We start from the raw sequence: 11,607 nt of genomic DNA, 5'->3' as shown, positions 1-11,607 counted from the left end.
CTGGTCTCAAGACTGGGTGGCCACGTGGGCAATGCCTGTTGGGCCTGGTGCCTGCCCACGTTCCACTCTCCTTTGTGGGTCCTCTCGATGGCAGACAATCGGGTCTCTGGATGGAAGAAGACACACCTCTGTGCCGTGTGGCGAGGACTGCCTGCAGGGGTCCAGTGGGGCCAGGTGCCCTGGCACGGGCAGCATGGTCCCAGCAGCCGGCATTCCCTGAGCTCTTACTGTGTGCCAGGCACAGTGACCATCACTGTCCAGACCCCACAATCCTTCCCAACCCCTGCAGGACGGAGCTGCTGAACCCTATTTACAGATGGCAGAACCCAGGCTCGGACAGGGAGAGCCACTTGTACCAGGCACGCAGCGGGGTGGGGGTGGGGATGGCCTAACTCAGAGCCGGAGCCCTTGGCCAGCTCACTGCCCAGCACCCCCAAGAGGATTCTAGCTCCCCCGGGAAGCTCTGATAGAAAGTTGAGACCTGCGCTCCCCAGTATCCCTGCTCGCAGGAAGGAAGAAAGAAGATGCCTTCCCTGCAGGACCACTCTGGGGCCAGGAATCGCTCCCTCACTCCACCATTCACGTCACATCACTATGAGGGTGGCCTTCCTGGCATGAGGCACCCGGCCGCAGACCCAGGGGACCCGCAGGGGGCTCACAACAGCGGCCTCCTGTCAACACTGAGCTTAGGCCTGGAACAGGCGGGGCCCACAGCAGCCCCTGCCCTGACACTGTTGCCAGCTCAGGGGTTCCCCAAGGACGCAGGCCTGGGGCTGCCGTAAATGAGGGTGGTGCTCCTACCCACTGCACCACCCACCCTGCAGGGGCCAGCGGCGGCCGCGGCCAAGAGCAAGGCCTTGCCCAGCCCCTGTGGTCATCGGGGGAGGGTGAGTGGGCCAAGCCGCCGCCGCTGTGCTCTGGGCACAGATGGTTCCATCCCCGCTGCCTCTTCCGCAGGAAAAACAAACCAGCTCGGGGCCAACTGTCCTTTTCTACCTCGTGTTTATTTTCACGGCCTTTGCCTTTGCCTGAAGCCGGCGTCCTGGGGTCTGCGCTCCGCCGAGGGTCTGGCTGGCGTGGCCATGGCATTTTCCTGACCTTGGGGCAGCTCTCCGGATAGGCGCCAGGGTGCTCCCGGGGAAAGTAGCCCATTTCCTGCCCCCAGACTTGTCCCTGTCCCATTCGGTCACAGCAACTTCTCCAGGATTTGGAGTCTTCTGGCTGCATGGTGGGGGGGGGGAGGGGGGCTGAGGCTGAGAAGGGGAGCAGGACAGAACCAGTGAGACCCTAGGGCAGTCAGGGGTGGAGCTGAGGCCACATCACCGGTCAGGGCCACCAGGGCTCCCGGGAATTCGCAGGGGAGGAGGTGGCCTGGCACTGGGATACTCGACTCGGGTGGGTGGGCACGGCCCGGCTGCTCTACCTGCATCCTTCCAAGTTTTCAGCCATCTCCATTTCACAGACAGCTGAGAAGGCCAAGGTTGGTGGGGGGACCCTGCAACCCAAGGTCTCAGAAGGGGGGAAGGGGGGGGGGGGGGGGGGCGTGCTCTCAGGATCCGTGGCTTCTGGGGCCAGGCCACACACATGCCTAGGTAAATGCTTTTCCATCCTCCCACACGGACGAATTCACATGGGGGACAGACTCGCTATAGCAGCTAGAGGGGCATCCCCGGGGCCTGCACCCCACTGCCAGTTTGGAGAGGGGCTGAGGCACGCTGGGGCTGGACTGGAGGAGAGGCAGAGAACCACCAAGGGGGGAGAGGTCACTTGCCAAACAAAGGCGGGAGGCCAGGCCTCCAACGGGGGGAAGAAACGGGGGTGACGAGGCCAGCAGCGCTGCGCCTCCACGCAAACGTCCTCGCAAGCCCCAGCAGCCCCCAGAAGCGATGCCGCGCCAGGCCCCTCTCCTGCACTCACGCTGGGGGGCTGGGGTCGCACCCTCCTGAGCCCTCTGCCAGCCGAACGCTCAAAGGCTCCGCCCCTTCCCCCGCCGCGGGCCGCTCCCCCGACCCCGGCTTTCTCCCCTCCCCCCACCGCGCGGACGGGGGGAGGGACCGGCGGCTCGGCCCGCGCCCCCTCCCCCTCGGGCGGCGGTGACATCACGGCCACGGCGGGAGGGGCGGCGCCGCGCACATCACTTCCTCGGCGCCTCCCGCCCGCGCGGACGGACGGACGGCTGGCGGGCGGTGGACAGCGGAGAGCGGACCGCGGACCGGCGCGGGGCGGCGCGAGCGGCGCGAGCGTGGGGTGCGCGGCCCCCGGCTCTCGGCGCCCTCGGCCCCATGGCGGGTCCGGCCCCGCCCGCCGCTGACGAGCTGCTCGGCCCTGCCCGGCGCCTCTACTCCAGGTGGGTAGGGCAGGGCAGGCGGTGGGGCCGCGCGGGGCCGCGCGGGGACCGGGCAGCTGGGGCCGCTGGAGGCGGGATTGGCCGGCCTGGAACAAAGGCGGCGGCGAGCGCGCAACGTGGCGGGGACGCCCCTCCCAGCGGGGCCGGCGGCGGTTGGGGGCGCGGGGTGGGGAGGAGGGGCGGGGGGAGGGGGTCGGAGGCTGGGGGCGCTGGGCCTCCCACGGCCCACGCCCTCGAGAACCAGGGCACTAGCGGGTGGGCAGCGTGGGCCGCTGGGATGGACTGCCGCCTGCCGGATCGCCCCCTCGCAAACGGTGTCCAGGGTTTGGGAGACTGGCAGCTTCTACGGCCCTGCTCTCCTGGCAGCTGGGCCCTGTGGCACGGCAGGCGTGTGGTGGGCGCTCCAGGAGCTTCCCTCCCAAGCCTGGCACCACCTCCCCACTGCCATGGCCCGAGTACTGGGTGGGCAGGGGGACATGGTATGCTGAAGAGACCAGGATGTGTCACGGGTGGGGCCGTGTCCCCACCAGCCCACCAGGTGCCTGTGGTCCAGTAGATTGTGGCTGGCGTGGGGCTGCAGAGCCAGCCAGCTAGGTGGGTGGGTGGGCACCTGCCTGAAGAGGCACCTGCCGCGGGCAGGTTCGTGAGTGATGCCAGCGGTCTGAGCTCTGCGCCCCACGCCCATCAGGGATGACAGGGTGGCCCTGGCCAGGGCCGCGTGCTTGGCTGGTGACTCCAGGCTTGTCGAAGGTGTGCCACAAGGTGATGCCCTGGGCCTGGCCCAGACGGGCACGGGCACTGGCGTGCAGGTGTCCAGCAGAGCGGGGCAGGCGTGAGTGCTGGGCCGGGGTTGCTTACTGACTGCAGCTCCCGGAGGCGGGGACAGGCTGTCCCACAGTGGGGACAGGCCGTCCCACAGCGGGGACAGGCCGTCCCACAGTGGGGACAGGCCGCCGACTTGGGGGGACATCGTCCTGGCTACCCCCAGCCACCCCTAAGACCTGGGGGCTGCTGAGCCTTCACGGGGCCTAACCTGGCCTGCGAGGATTCTCCAGCCTGGCCAGCAGCCCAGCAGCCGCAAACCTCTGCTGGGTGCCCACCCCCCCATGTGCAGAATGAGGCTCTGGGGCCCCTCCCACCTTGGTCTGGTCTGTGCTGCTGGCCAGAGACACAGCCCCCATTGTGTGGTCTCGGGATGGAGCGCTGAGCCCCCGGCCTGGCTCCTGGGCCCCACGCAGGGGGAGGGGCGTGTGAGTGGGTCTGTTGGCAGCCGACGCTGGAGGCCTGTCCTAGAGGACCCTCTCCACGGCTCCCCTTGGGATGGAGAGCTGTGCGGGGCTGCGTTTGCCCCAGCGTCGTTTCTCCGATGGAGAGGGGGTATTTCGGAAGAATGACACGTGTTGATCTGGCGGCCGCCGGCTGTGTGCGTGCGTGCGTGTGTGTGTGTGTGTGTGTGTGTGTGTGTGTGTGTGTGTGTAGGGGAGCTATGGTGGGGGAGGTCCAGGCCGCTTTAGCCCTGGGAGACCCTGCACAGCCAACCCTGGGGTCCACATCGTGCTGGTCTCCCCACAGGCTTGACCTGGCAGCCTGGGGTGTGGGCTGGCACCAGGGCCCAGCGGGGACACACCAGACAGGACCCTGGCCTGGGGGAGCCATCCCTGGGCAGGGGCAGAGCTCAGAGCGAACGCTGGGAGGGGCCCGGAGCCCGGCCTGGATTCCTTGCGAGCTGAGCCCCGAGTGGAGGCCGAAGGGGCAAAGCCCGGCAGAGGTTTGGGGGGCGCGGCCAGAGCCCGCCTTCGGGGCTGTGAAGACGCCCGTGAGCGTCTGGAGCCGCGCGTGTGGCCGCGGCTGGGCGTGCGCGGGCCCGTGCCCGGTCGGAGCTGGCGTTCAGAGGCTGCCGAGACGCTCTCAGAAGGTCATCTGTCCCCTCAGAGCCTGTGTGTCCTGGGAAGACCCCCCATGGCGTGGGAGTGGAGGGGTGCAGGCAGCCCGGCACGTGGATGCCCCGCGGACAGGATCCCCTTGGTCTGAGCACCCCAGGGGTCGCTGTTCTGGGAGAACCCCTGTTGTGTGGGGGGCCAGGCCAGGTCCCCTCTGCCGTGGCCCCGCCTGGTGACTCCCCTTCCGCACACCCACACCGCTGCCTGGTGAGGTGAGCTCAGCTCTTACAAAGCGGGTTCTGGGCGGAACCGGGCATAGAAAGCCCACGGAGAAGGGCCTGAGCGTGAGGGTGCTCGTGACCCGCCACGTCCCCAGATGGGGCCCTGGGGAGGGCACCGGGTCGGGGAGGCAGGAGTGGGCGGGGTCTCGTGGGGTGGGAGACGGTTAACACTCAGAGCCCCGGTCCGCTGCGCCTGGGAGTGCTTCCCCAGGGCAGGGGTTTGGGAGGGGGTGCTGAGGGACCCGGGGGGGATGGGCAGGTGGCTGAGAAGCCCCCGAAAGTGGGGAAGCCACAGGCCGCCCTCTCCTGGCCCTCTGGCTCCCTTAAGGCCAGCAGCTGAGCGCTCCTGCTGGGGCTGCGAGGGCAGAGCTGGGCGGCGAGCACACCACTGCGGGGCGGCTCTTAGAGGCGTGACCCATCGGCAGGTGCCCGGACAGGGGTCCCACGCCCCGTGGCAGTCGGCCCTACCCCAGGGCTCCTGAGAAGCGTGCCCCTCGGCACTTTGTAAAGCTGGGTGGTGGTCCTTCTCCTCTCCAGTGATTCCTGCTTCTCCCAGGCTGCCTGTCCCATGATGCTCCTAGATCCCCCGCCCAGACTGAAGGGGAGTCAGTGTGGCTTCACTCTGGGGACGGCAGGACAGGGGGTGAGCAAGGGCCCTGGAGCGTCTGCCCAGAGGCCCAGTGTGGGTGACAGCCCAGGACAGGGATGCTGACATTTAGCAGAGAGTGGGGCTGATGGGGACGCAGCCCCTGGCCAGTGAGCCTTGGTGGTGGGAGCCGGGGGCCAGGCTTGGAGACCAGCCTCGGTGGTCTGGTGCGCACCAGAGGACGGCGTGCCATCCGGGGAGACAGGCAGGTGGGGCATGAGTGCTGATGGACCGCCCGTGGGGGCAGAGAGCAGGGCAGTAGGGGCCAGGCGGGGCCGGGCCGATGGCTACTCCCGGGATGCTGTCTCAGGTGCCGCAGACAGGTGGGAGGGGTATGGGGCTGACGTGGTGACCAGAGCAGTAAGGCCGGCCACTGAGCGGTCAGTAATCACTTCATTAACTGGTAAGCCAGGGGGCAGGTGGCGGGAGCTTGGCAGATACTACCGTACCTCCTGGCCGCCGCGGTCTGGCTCCTGGGAAGGCTGACCCTGGTCAGCCGCTTTCGAGGAGAGAGATGCTGGGCCGTCGTGGTGTTGGGTAGCAGAGCTCACGGGTGGACGAGGCCTGGCTGGGGCAGGCAGGCTGACCCCTGAGGCCCCTGAGGCGGTGGGCCGCGTCTCTCCCTAGGACGTGGAGGACTGTAGATTAACAATTAAGCATCGGACTTCCCTGGTGGCGCAGTGGTTGAGAATCCGCCTGCCAATGCAGGGGACACAGGTTCGAGCTCTGGTCCGGGAAGATCCCAGTGCCGCGGAGCAACTAAGCCTGTGTGCCACAACTACTGAGCCTGCGCTCTAGAGCCCACGAGCCACAACTACTGAATCCCGTGCGCCTAGAGCCCGTGCTCCGCAACAGGAGAAGCCACCACAATGAGAAGCACGCTCTCTGCAACTAGAGAAAGCCCATGTGCAGCAACAAAGACCTAACACAACCAAAAAAGGAAAATTAACCAAATTAAAAAAAATTAAGCATCTATTTAGCCCAGGTGGCAAATCCCAGGTGGAAGGCTACCCCCTCTCCCAGAGTTTGAGTGGTGAGGCTGGTGAAGGGGGAGCTAAGACCACAGCCTCTGGCCCCTGAGAGCCCTGGCCAGTCCGGCCCAGAGCCCCAGGGAGCCCCATCTCGTGCCCTGACAACAGGGCTCTTGTCAGGTCCTTGGGTGGACAGGCCTGTTGGAGGCCCCTGCAGTCCTACAGCATGGGGGCATGGGCAGTGGGCGGGAAGGCCGGCTCCGCAGACCAATGCTGAAGTGGGTGACCTAGGGGTGCTGCAACCCCAGTGCATCCCCAGTGGGCAGGAGCACCCACAGATACCCCAGGCCTGCAGAGGCGGTGTGGAGAGACAGGCTCCAGAGCCTTCTTCACTGAACAGGAAGTGAGCCTGGCCAGTGCAGGCAGGTTCACGGAGGAGAGGAGAGGACGGCCTGCGGTGCAGGTGTTGGGGGGCCGCCCCGGGGGGGGAGGAGGGGCATGGGGTCGAGGTGACAGTGCAGAGTTTTGAGGGTTCAGCTTGTTGGCAGGAGCTGCGCAAGGGGGAGATGGTCCAGGTCCTGCCCTGCCCCCCTCAGCTGAGCTTCCCCCGAGGTGGACAGAGGCCTCCGGGCAGGGAGGAGAACGCCCTGGCCTGGACACCCTGGGGACCAGGGCCTGGTGTGGGCGGGTGGGCAGCCTGGGACCTCATTCTCCCACCTCTGCATCCACCCACCCAGCCCCTTCCAGGTCTCGGCCCTCCCTGGTGGCAATGCCTGCTGGGCCTCCTGGGCCGAGGCTGACCCCCGGGTCCTGTATCCTGAGCGGCCTTTGCCCTGGACCACCACAGCCTCCTACTCATCCCTGGGTTCCCGCCTCTGCTCAGACCCCAGCATGGTCCTGGGGAGCTGGGCCCACCCTGGGTCTGTAGTTCCCTCTGACCCCAGAGCTGCGTTTCCCTTCCTGTCCCAGGTTCCCAGCTGCTTGGTCTAGCTGAGCCCCCTCCCACCCAAGGCCCATTGCTGAGACGGGCAAGTGGCCTGGCAGGAGGGGCCCCCTACGGGTGGGGCAGAGAGAGCCTCCGTGAGCCCCGTGGGAACCTAGGGGCTCCTGGGAGGCAGCAGCACCGCGGGCTGGGCTGCTGGGAGGGGAGGGGCCTTGGGCTCTCGCCACTGCTCCGCCCTGACCGAGCCCCAGGGCCCCCTCCCCCTAGCCGGACGTTGGCACCAACCCCCGCTACTCCAGAGGCTTCTCCCTTTGCCCAGAGATGCTCACTCGCGCCTCATCAGCCGTGGTGGCTGGAGGAGCTGGGAGCCGGGCCGAGGAGGTGGCCAGGGGGCTGGTGGTTTCAGGAAAGGAACTGGGTGGGGGGGTGTCTATTCCTCCCAAGACGGCTGGCCCCAGGCCCCTCTAGGCCCGCACCTGGGTTAACCTGGGGCCTGGGGCTCCTCGTTGGTCAGGTGTGGTAACCCCAGCAGTGCCCCAGAGGCCGGGGGACTAACAGGGTGACTGGACTCTGTGCCCACCTGTTGACCCTGCTGCATGCCGGGCGCTGGGCACCATGTGCTGCTATGGGCCAGGCTGGGTGTTGGGGGACAGGCCGCCAGGAGGACGGGGTGGAGCCAAGTGCAGACCTGCCGAGCCCCAGCTCCCCAGGTGGGGGCCACACCGCCGTGTCCCTCCTCCTCTCCTTCTCTCACAGACGTTGACCCGGAGCCAGCTAGGTGCCTGGTGCTCCTTTGTGCTGCGTGACGGGGTTCTGGCCCCGAACCAGCCACAGGGCCGGAGTGGGGTGAGAGTCTGGGTGAGCGGGACGGGGGTGCGGCCGCTGCACCCCTGCTGTGCGCCTGCCCCCAAGGGGAGCGCATGGACAGGCTCCCCTGGGCGCCCGCTGGCCCGCCCTGCTGACGGCGCTGATCCCCGGCTCTGAGCCGCCCTTGATCCCCTGATCCACCGCAGGCCCTGGGAGGCCCCGGACCAGCTGCCGGGGGGCCGGGGGTCTCCTGGAGCCGAGGCCACCAGAGCCTCAGCCCACCGCTCTGCGGTGGGGGATGCGGGGGACCGTGAGGCCGGCGCACCCCCAGGACCAGCAGCCGAGGTGGGGCGAGGGCTGGCTGGCCAGGAGGGAGGCCCGGAGCGCCACCATGCCGGCTGCCGCCACGGAGGGCCCGCCTGCGGCCCTGAGCCTGGCTGAGAAGGCCGTGTGCAAAGTGGTGTACGGCGCCCCCCGCCCCCGCCCGCTGCTGCTGCCCGTGGGCCTGGAGCTGTGGCTGTACGTGCAGAAGATGCGCCACCTGCAGAGGAAGAGGTGCGGCGGCGGACGGGTGCTAAGCTGGAGGTCACCGTGCGGTTGGAGGTTCTTGGGACAAGGAAGGGGGTGGGGCTTTTGACCTGGGACACCCTGCCTGGTGCCTCCCCAGGTGGCCTCCCCATGTGCAGGCCTGGTGAGCTTTCCCAGTCTGTAGTTCCGGGAGGCTGCGTCAGACACCCCAACATTGTGCCCCTGCCCCCTTGACTTCTAGGCCCAGGGCCCTTCCCAAGCCAGAAACCTCCTCTGCTCTGAGCCACTGATGCCACATCTCTGGGCAGGGAGGTGGGCGGGGGGAGGCCACGCCTGTGATCAGATCTGCCCGAGCCAGTGGGGCTCCGAAAACACCTGCGTTTCAGACCGAGTCCCCGGGAGGAGAGGGCAGCTAGCCGTGCAGTGAGCAGCTGGGCAGGGACAAGCAGGCCTTAATTAAGGAGCCCCGTGCGTGGCGCTGGTGGAGTGCGGCTGCCCATGGGCTCCTGTGACGTGGCATCCGGAGGGCCCTTCCCAGAGCTCTTGGTGAGCTGGCTGCTGAGGAGTGGGCGGGAGGTGAAAGGGCCTGGCATCCTGGTCTCGAGGCCGTGCCCCTGACCCCGGCTCTCTGAGAGGCCACAGGGCTCTGCTTGAATCTAGGGGTGGGGGAGATGGCGGGGTCCTCTGGTGTGGGCCCTGCATCCTCCAGGGGGGGAGGAGCCCTCTTCCCCAGGAGGAGTGGCCCCGATGCTGGGGAGTCGTGACTGGACAAGGGGCGTGGTGAAGGTGCCGACAGAAGGCGCTGAGCCTGTGGGGTGCGGGGCGCTGGGCTTAGCTTCTCCAGGGGCTCACCAGCCTCACCCCAGCCGGTTCTTGAGGTGTAGCTCTCATTGTAAAAAGAAGTGCCCTGCTGTCTTGAGAACGCAGGAGCAGAGTGAATGGGACGTTGTGGTTTCTGTCAAAGGGGCAGTTTGAATAAAACGGTTGAGGGACTTCCCTGGTGGCGCAGTGGTTAGGAATCCACCTACCGATGCAGGAGACACAGGTTCGGGCCCTGGTCCGGGAAGATCCCACATGCCGCGGAGCAACTAAGCCCATGCACCACAACTACTGAACCTGCTCTCTAGAGCCCGCGAGCCGCAACTACTGAAGCCCGCAAGCCACAACTACTGAAACCCGCGAGCCACAACTCCTGAAACCCGCAAGCCACAACTACTGAGCCTGCACGCCTATAGCCCATGCTCCACAGCAAGAGAAGCTACCGCAATGAGAAGCCTGCGTGCCGCAACTTGAGAAAGACTGCACGCAGCAACGAAGACGCAATGCAGCCAAAAATAAATAAATACATAAATTTATTTTTTAAAAAAGAAAAGAAACGGTTGAGAAGCATTACTCTAAACAACTTTATTTTTTAAGGAAACGCGTTGGTTCCCCCCCAGCAACTCCTGATCGCTGCACACTTCTAACAACGAAGCAGGTCGAGTGCGTCGGGTGCCGCTGGCTGTCTGGGTGCACGTTTTATTATAAATTACTCTCTGTAGGTTTTCCATGAACTCTGATGATATCCGAAAGCAATGGGAGTAAGAGAAGGATAACGGGGCGGCCTGTGGCAGCCCGGAGCCGGCTCCCGCCTTTCCAGGGGGTGCTCTGCTCCTGCTGTGTGGTCTCAGTGGGGTGCGGGGTGGCAGGGGCCGCTTGCCTCGGTGGGGGCCCTCTCCCTGGCTTTTTCTGCACCTGCGCCCCCAGCCCCCCTCGGGCCCCAGCGCAGGACATCGACTCAGATGCAGCCACGCCCCACCAGAAAATGGGAGGTGAGGACAGGTGACGGCCGAGTCCCCAGCCCCTCCCTCCCCCCCGAGAGCTTGGAGAGTGGGGGCCCTGCTCCACGATGCAGGACCCAGGAGGGGCTGGGATCGGATCCTGCCTGTGTGGCCCTGACCATCTGGCTGACCCTGTGAGCCTCCGTCATCCTCACAGGGGATCAGGGCCTGCCCCAGGCCACCGTAGCCACTGTGGCAGGTAGCACCTGGCCCGGGGGCGGCCCCTCGCCCCAGCAGCTGGGACTGGGGTTGGGGGAGGTAGTGTCTGCAGGCCGCCTCTGGGCGAGGGTCCGGCTGCAGTTGCAGATTCCTGCTTTCGTGGCCGCCGGGTGCCCTGGGGGTGGGGAAGGGGAGCCGTGAGCCTGCGGCACAGGTGAGCCGCACCGTGTGCCAACCTGGGCGTTCATCCAAAGAGAGGTTGACGCCCACGCCCCCGGGCACCGCACTGGCCACAGCCGTCCGAGGTGCCCCGCTGTCCGAATGGTGACGTGCAGGGGTGTGAGGGGCAGACTGAGAGCCCTGACCCTCCTCTCCGCCCAGGATGGAGCGTGGGGGGCAGGCTGAGAGCCCTGACCCTCCTCTCCGCCCAGGATGGAGCGTGGGGGGCAGGCTGAGAGCCCTGACCCCTCCTCTCCGCCCAGGATGGAAGCCTCGTGCCTGGAGCTGGCCCTGGAGGGTGAGCGGCTGTGCAAGGCTGGTGACTTCAAGGCAGGCGTGGCCTTCTTTGAGGCCGCTGTGCAGGTGGGCACCGAGGACCTGAAGACGCTGAGCGCCATCTACAGCCAGCTGGGCAACGCCTACTTCTACCTGAAGGAGTACGCCCGGGCGCTGGAGTACCACAAACACGACCTGTTGCTAGCTCGGTGAGCCGTCCTGCCCCGGGCCCCCCCCCCCCCGCCCCGCCCTCCCCCGGGCCCCCCCCCCCCCGCTCTCACCACTAACCGACCAGCCTCCTCCTGCTGGCCCCACCCACTCAGCCCCCCCTGACCGGCCCCCGCCCCCCATTTCCCAGTGTCTCCGTTCTTCTTGGGCCTCCAGAACTTCCCCGCTGCTGCCCCTCCCTGGAACACCCTCCCCTTGCGTGTTCCCTGCCCCCTCTTTTGCTCCTTAAGGCCTGCAGGAGCCCCCCCCACCCCATGAGCCCCCAGATATCCCAGGTGGGGGCAGAGCTTCCGACCACCGTGCCCACAGGCCCTTCCCCTCCAGCTGGTGGGCCCTGGTTTCAGCATCCAGCCAGTGTGTGGTGGCGGCAGACACGCAGCAAATGCACACTGCATGGTTAGTTCCCTCTGCCAGGCCCCCAACTCTCCTGCCTCCAAGCCGGTCTTCGCAAGTCCTTCCCCCAGACTGGCCTAGCAGAGAAGTGGTCCTGAGCTGGGCCCAC

The 11,607-nt window shown here is 66.9% G+C and overlaps 1 protein-coding gene across 3 annotated transcripts in view; it reads left to right on the top strand.

Moving 5' to 3' along the window:
- The first annotated feature begins 2,170 nt into the window (after positions 1-2,170).
- Positions 2,171-11,607, top strand: part of GPSM1 (G protein signaling modulator 1) — a 30,478-nt gene continuing 21,041 nt past the window's right edge. Inside the window, exons 1-2 of one of the 3 annotated variants that reach the window (XM_027104280.1) lie at positions 2,171-2,347; positions 10,865-11,086. In XM_027104280.1, the coding sequence (XP_026960081.1) occupies positions 2,283-2,347; positions 10,865-11,086 (287 nt within the window). In that variant the 5' untranslated portion in view covers positions 2,171-2,282. Of the gene's footprint in view, positions 2,348-6,089; positions 8,431-10,864; positions 11,087-11,607 lie in introns of those variants that run through there. The other 2 variants (XM_027104281.1, XM_027104283.1) reach the window with 2 other exon arrangements.

This window comes from Aethalodelphis obliquidens, unplaced genomic scaffold (assembly GCF_003676395.1).
Source record: "Aethalodelphis obliquidens isolate GAN/ISIS:26980383/991018 unplaced genomic scaffold, ASM367639v1 scaffold7, whole genome shotgun sequence".
Classification (NCBI taxonomy): Eukaryota; Metazoa; Chordata; class Mammalia; order Artiodactyla; family Delphinidae; genus Aethalodelphis; species Aethalodelphis obliquidens.
This window is presented reverse-complemented; position numbering and strand designations above follow the sequence as displayed.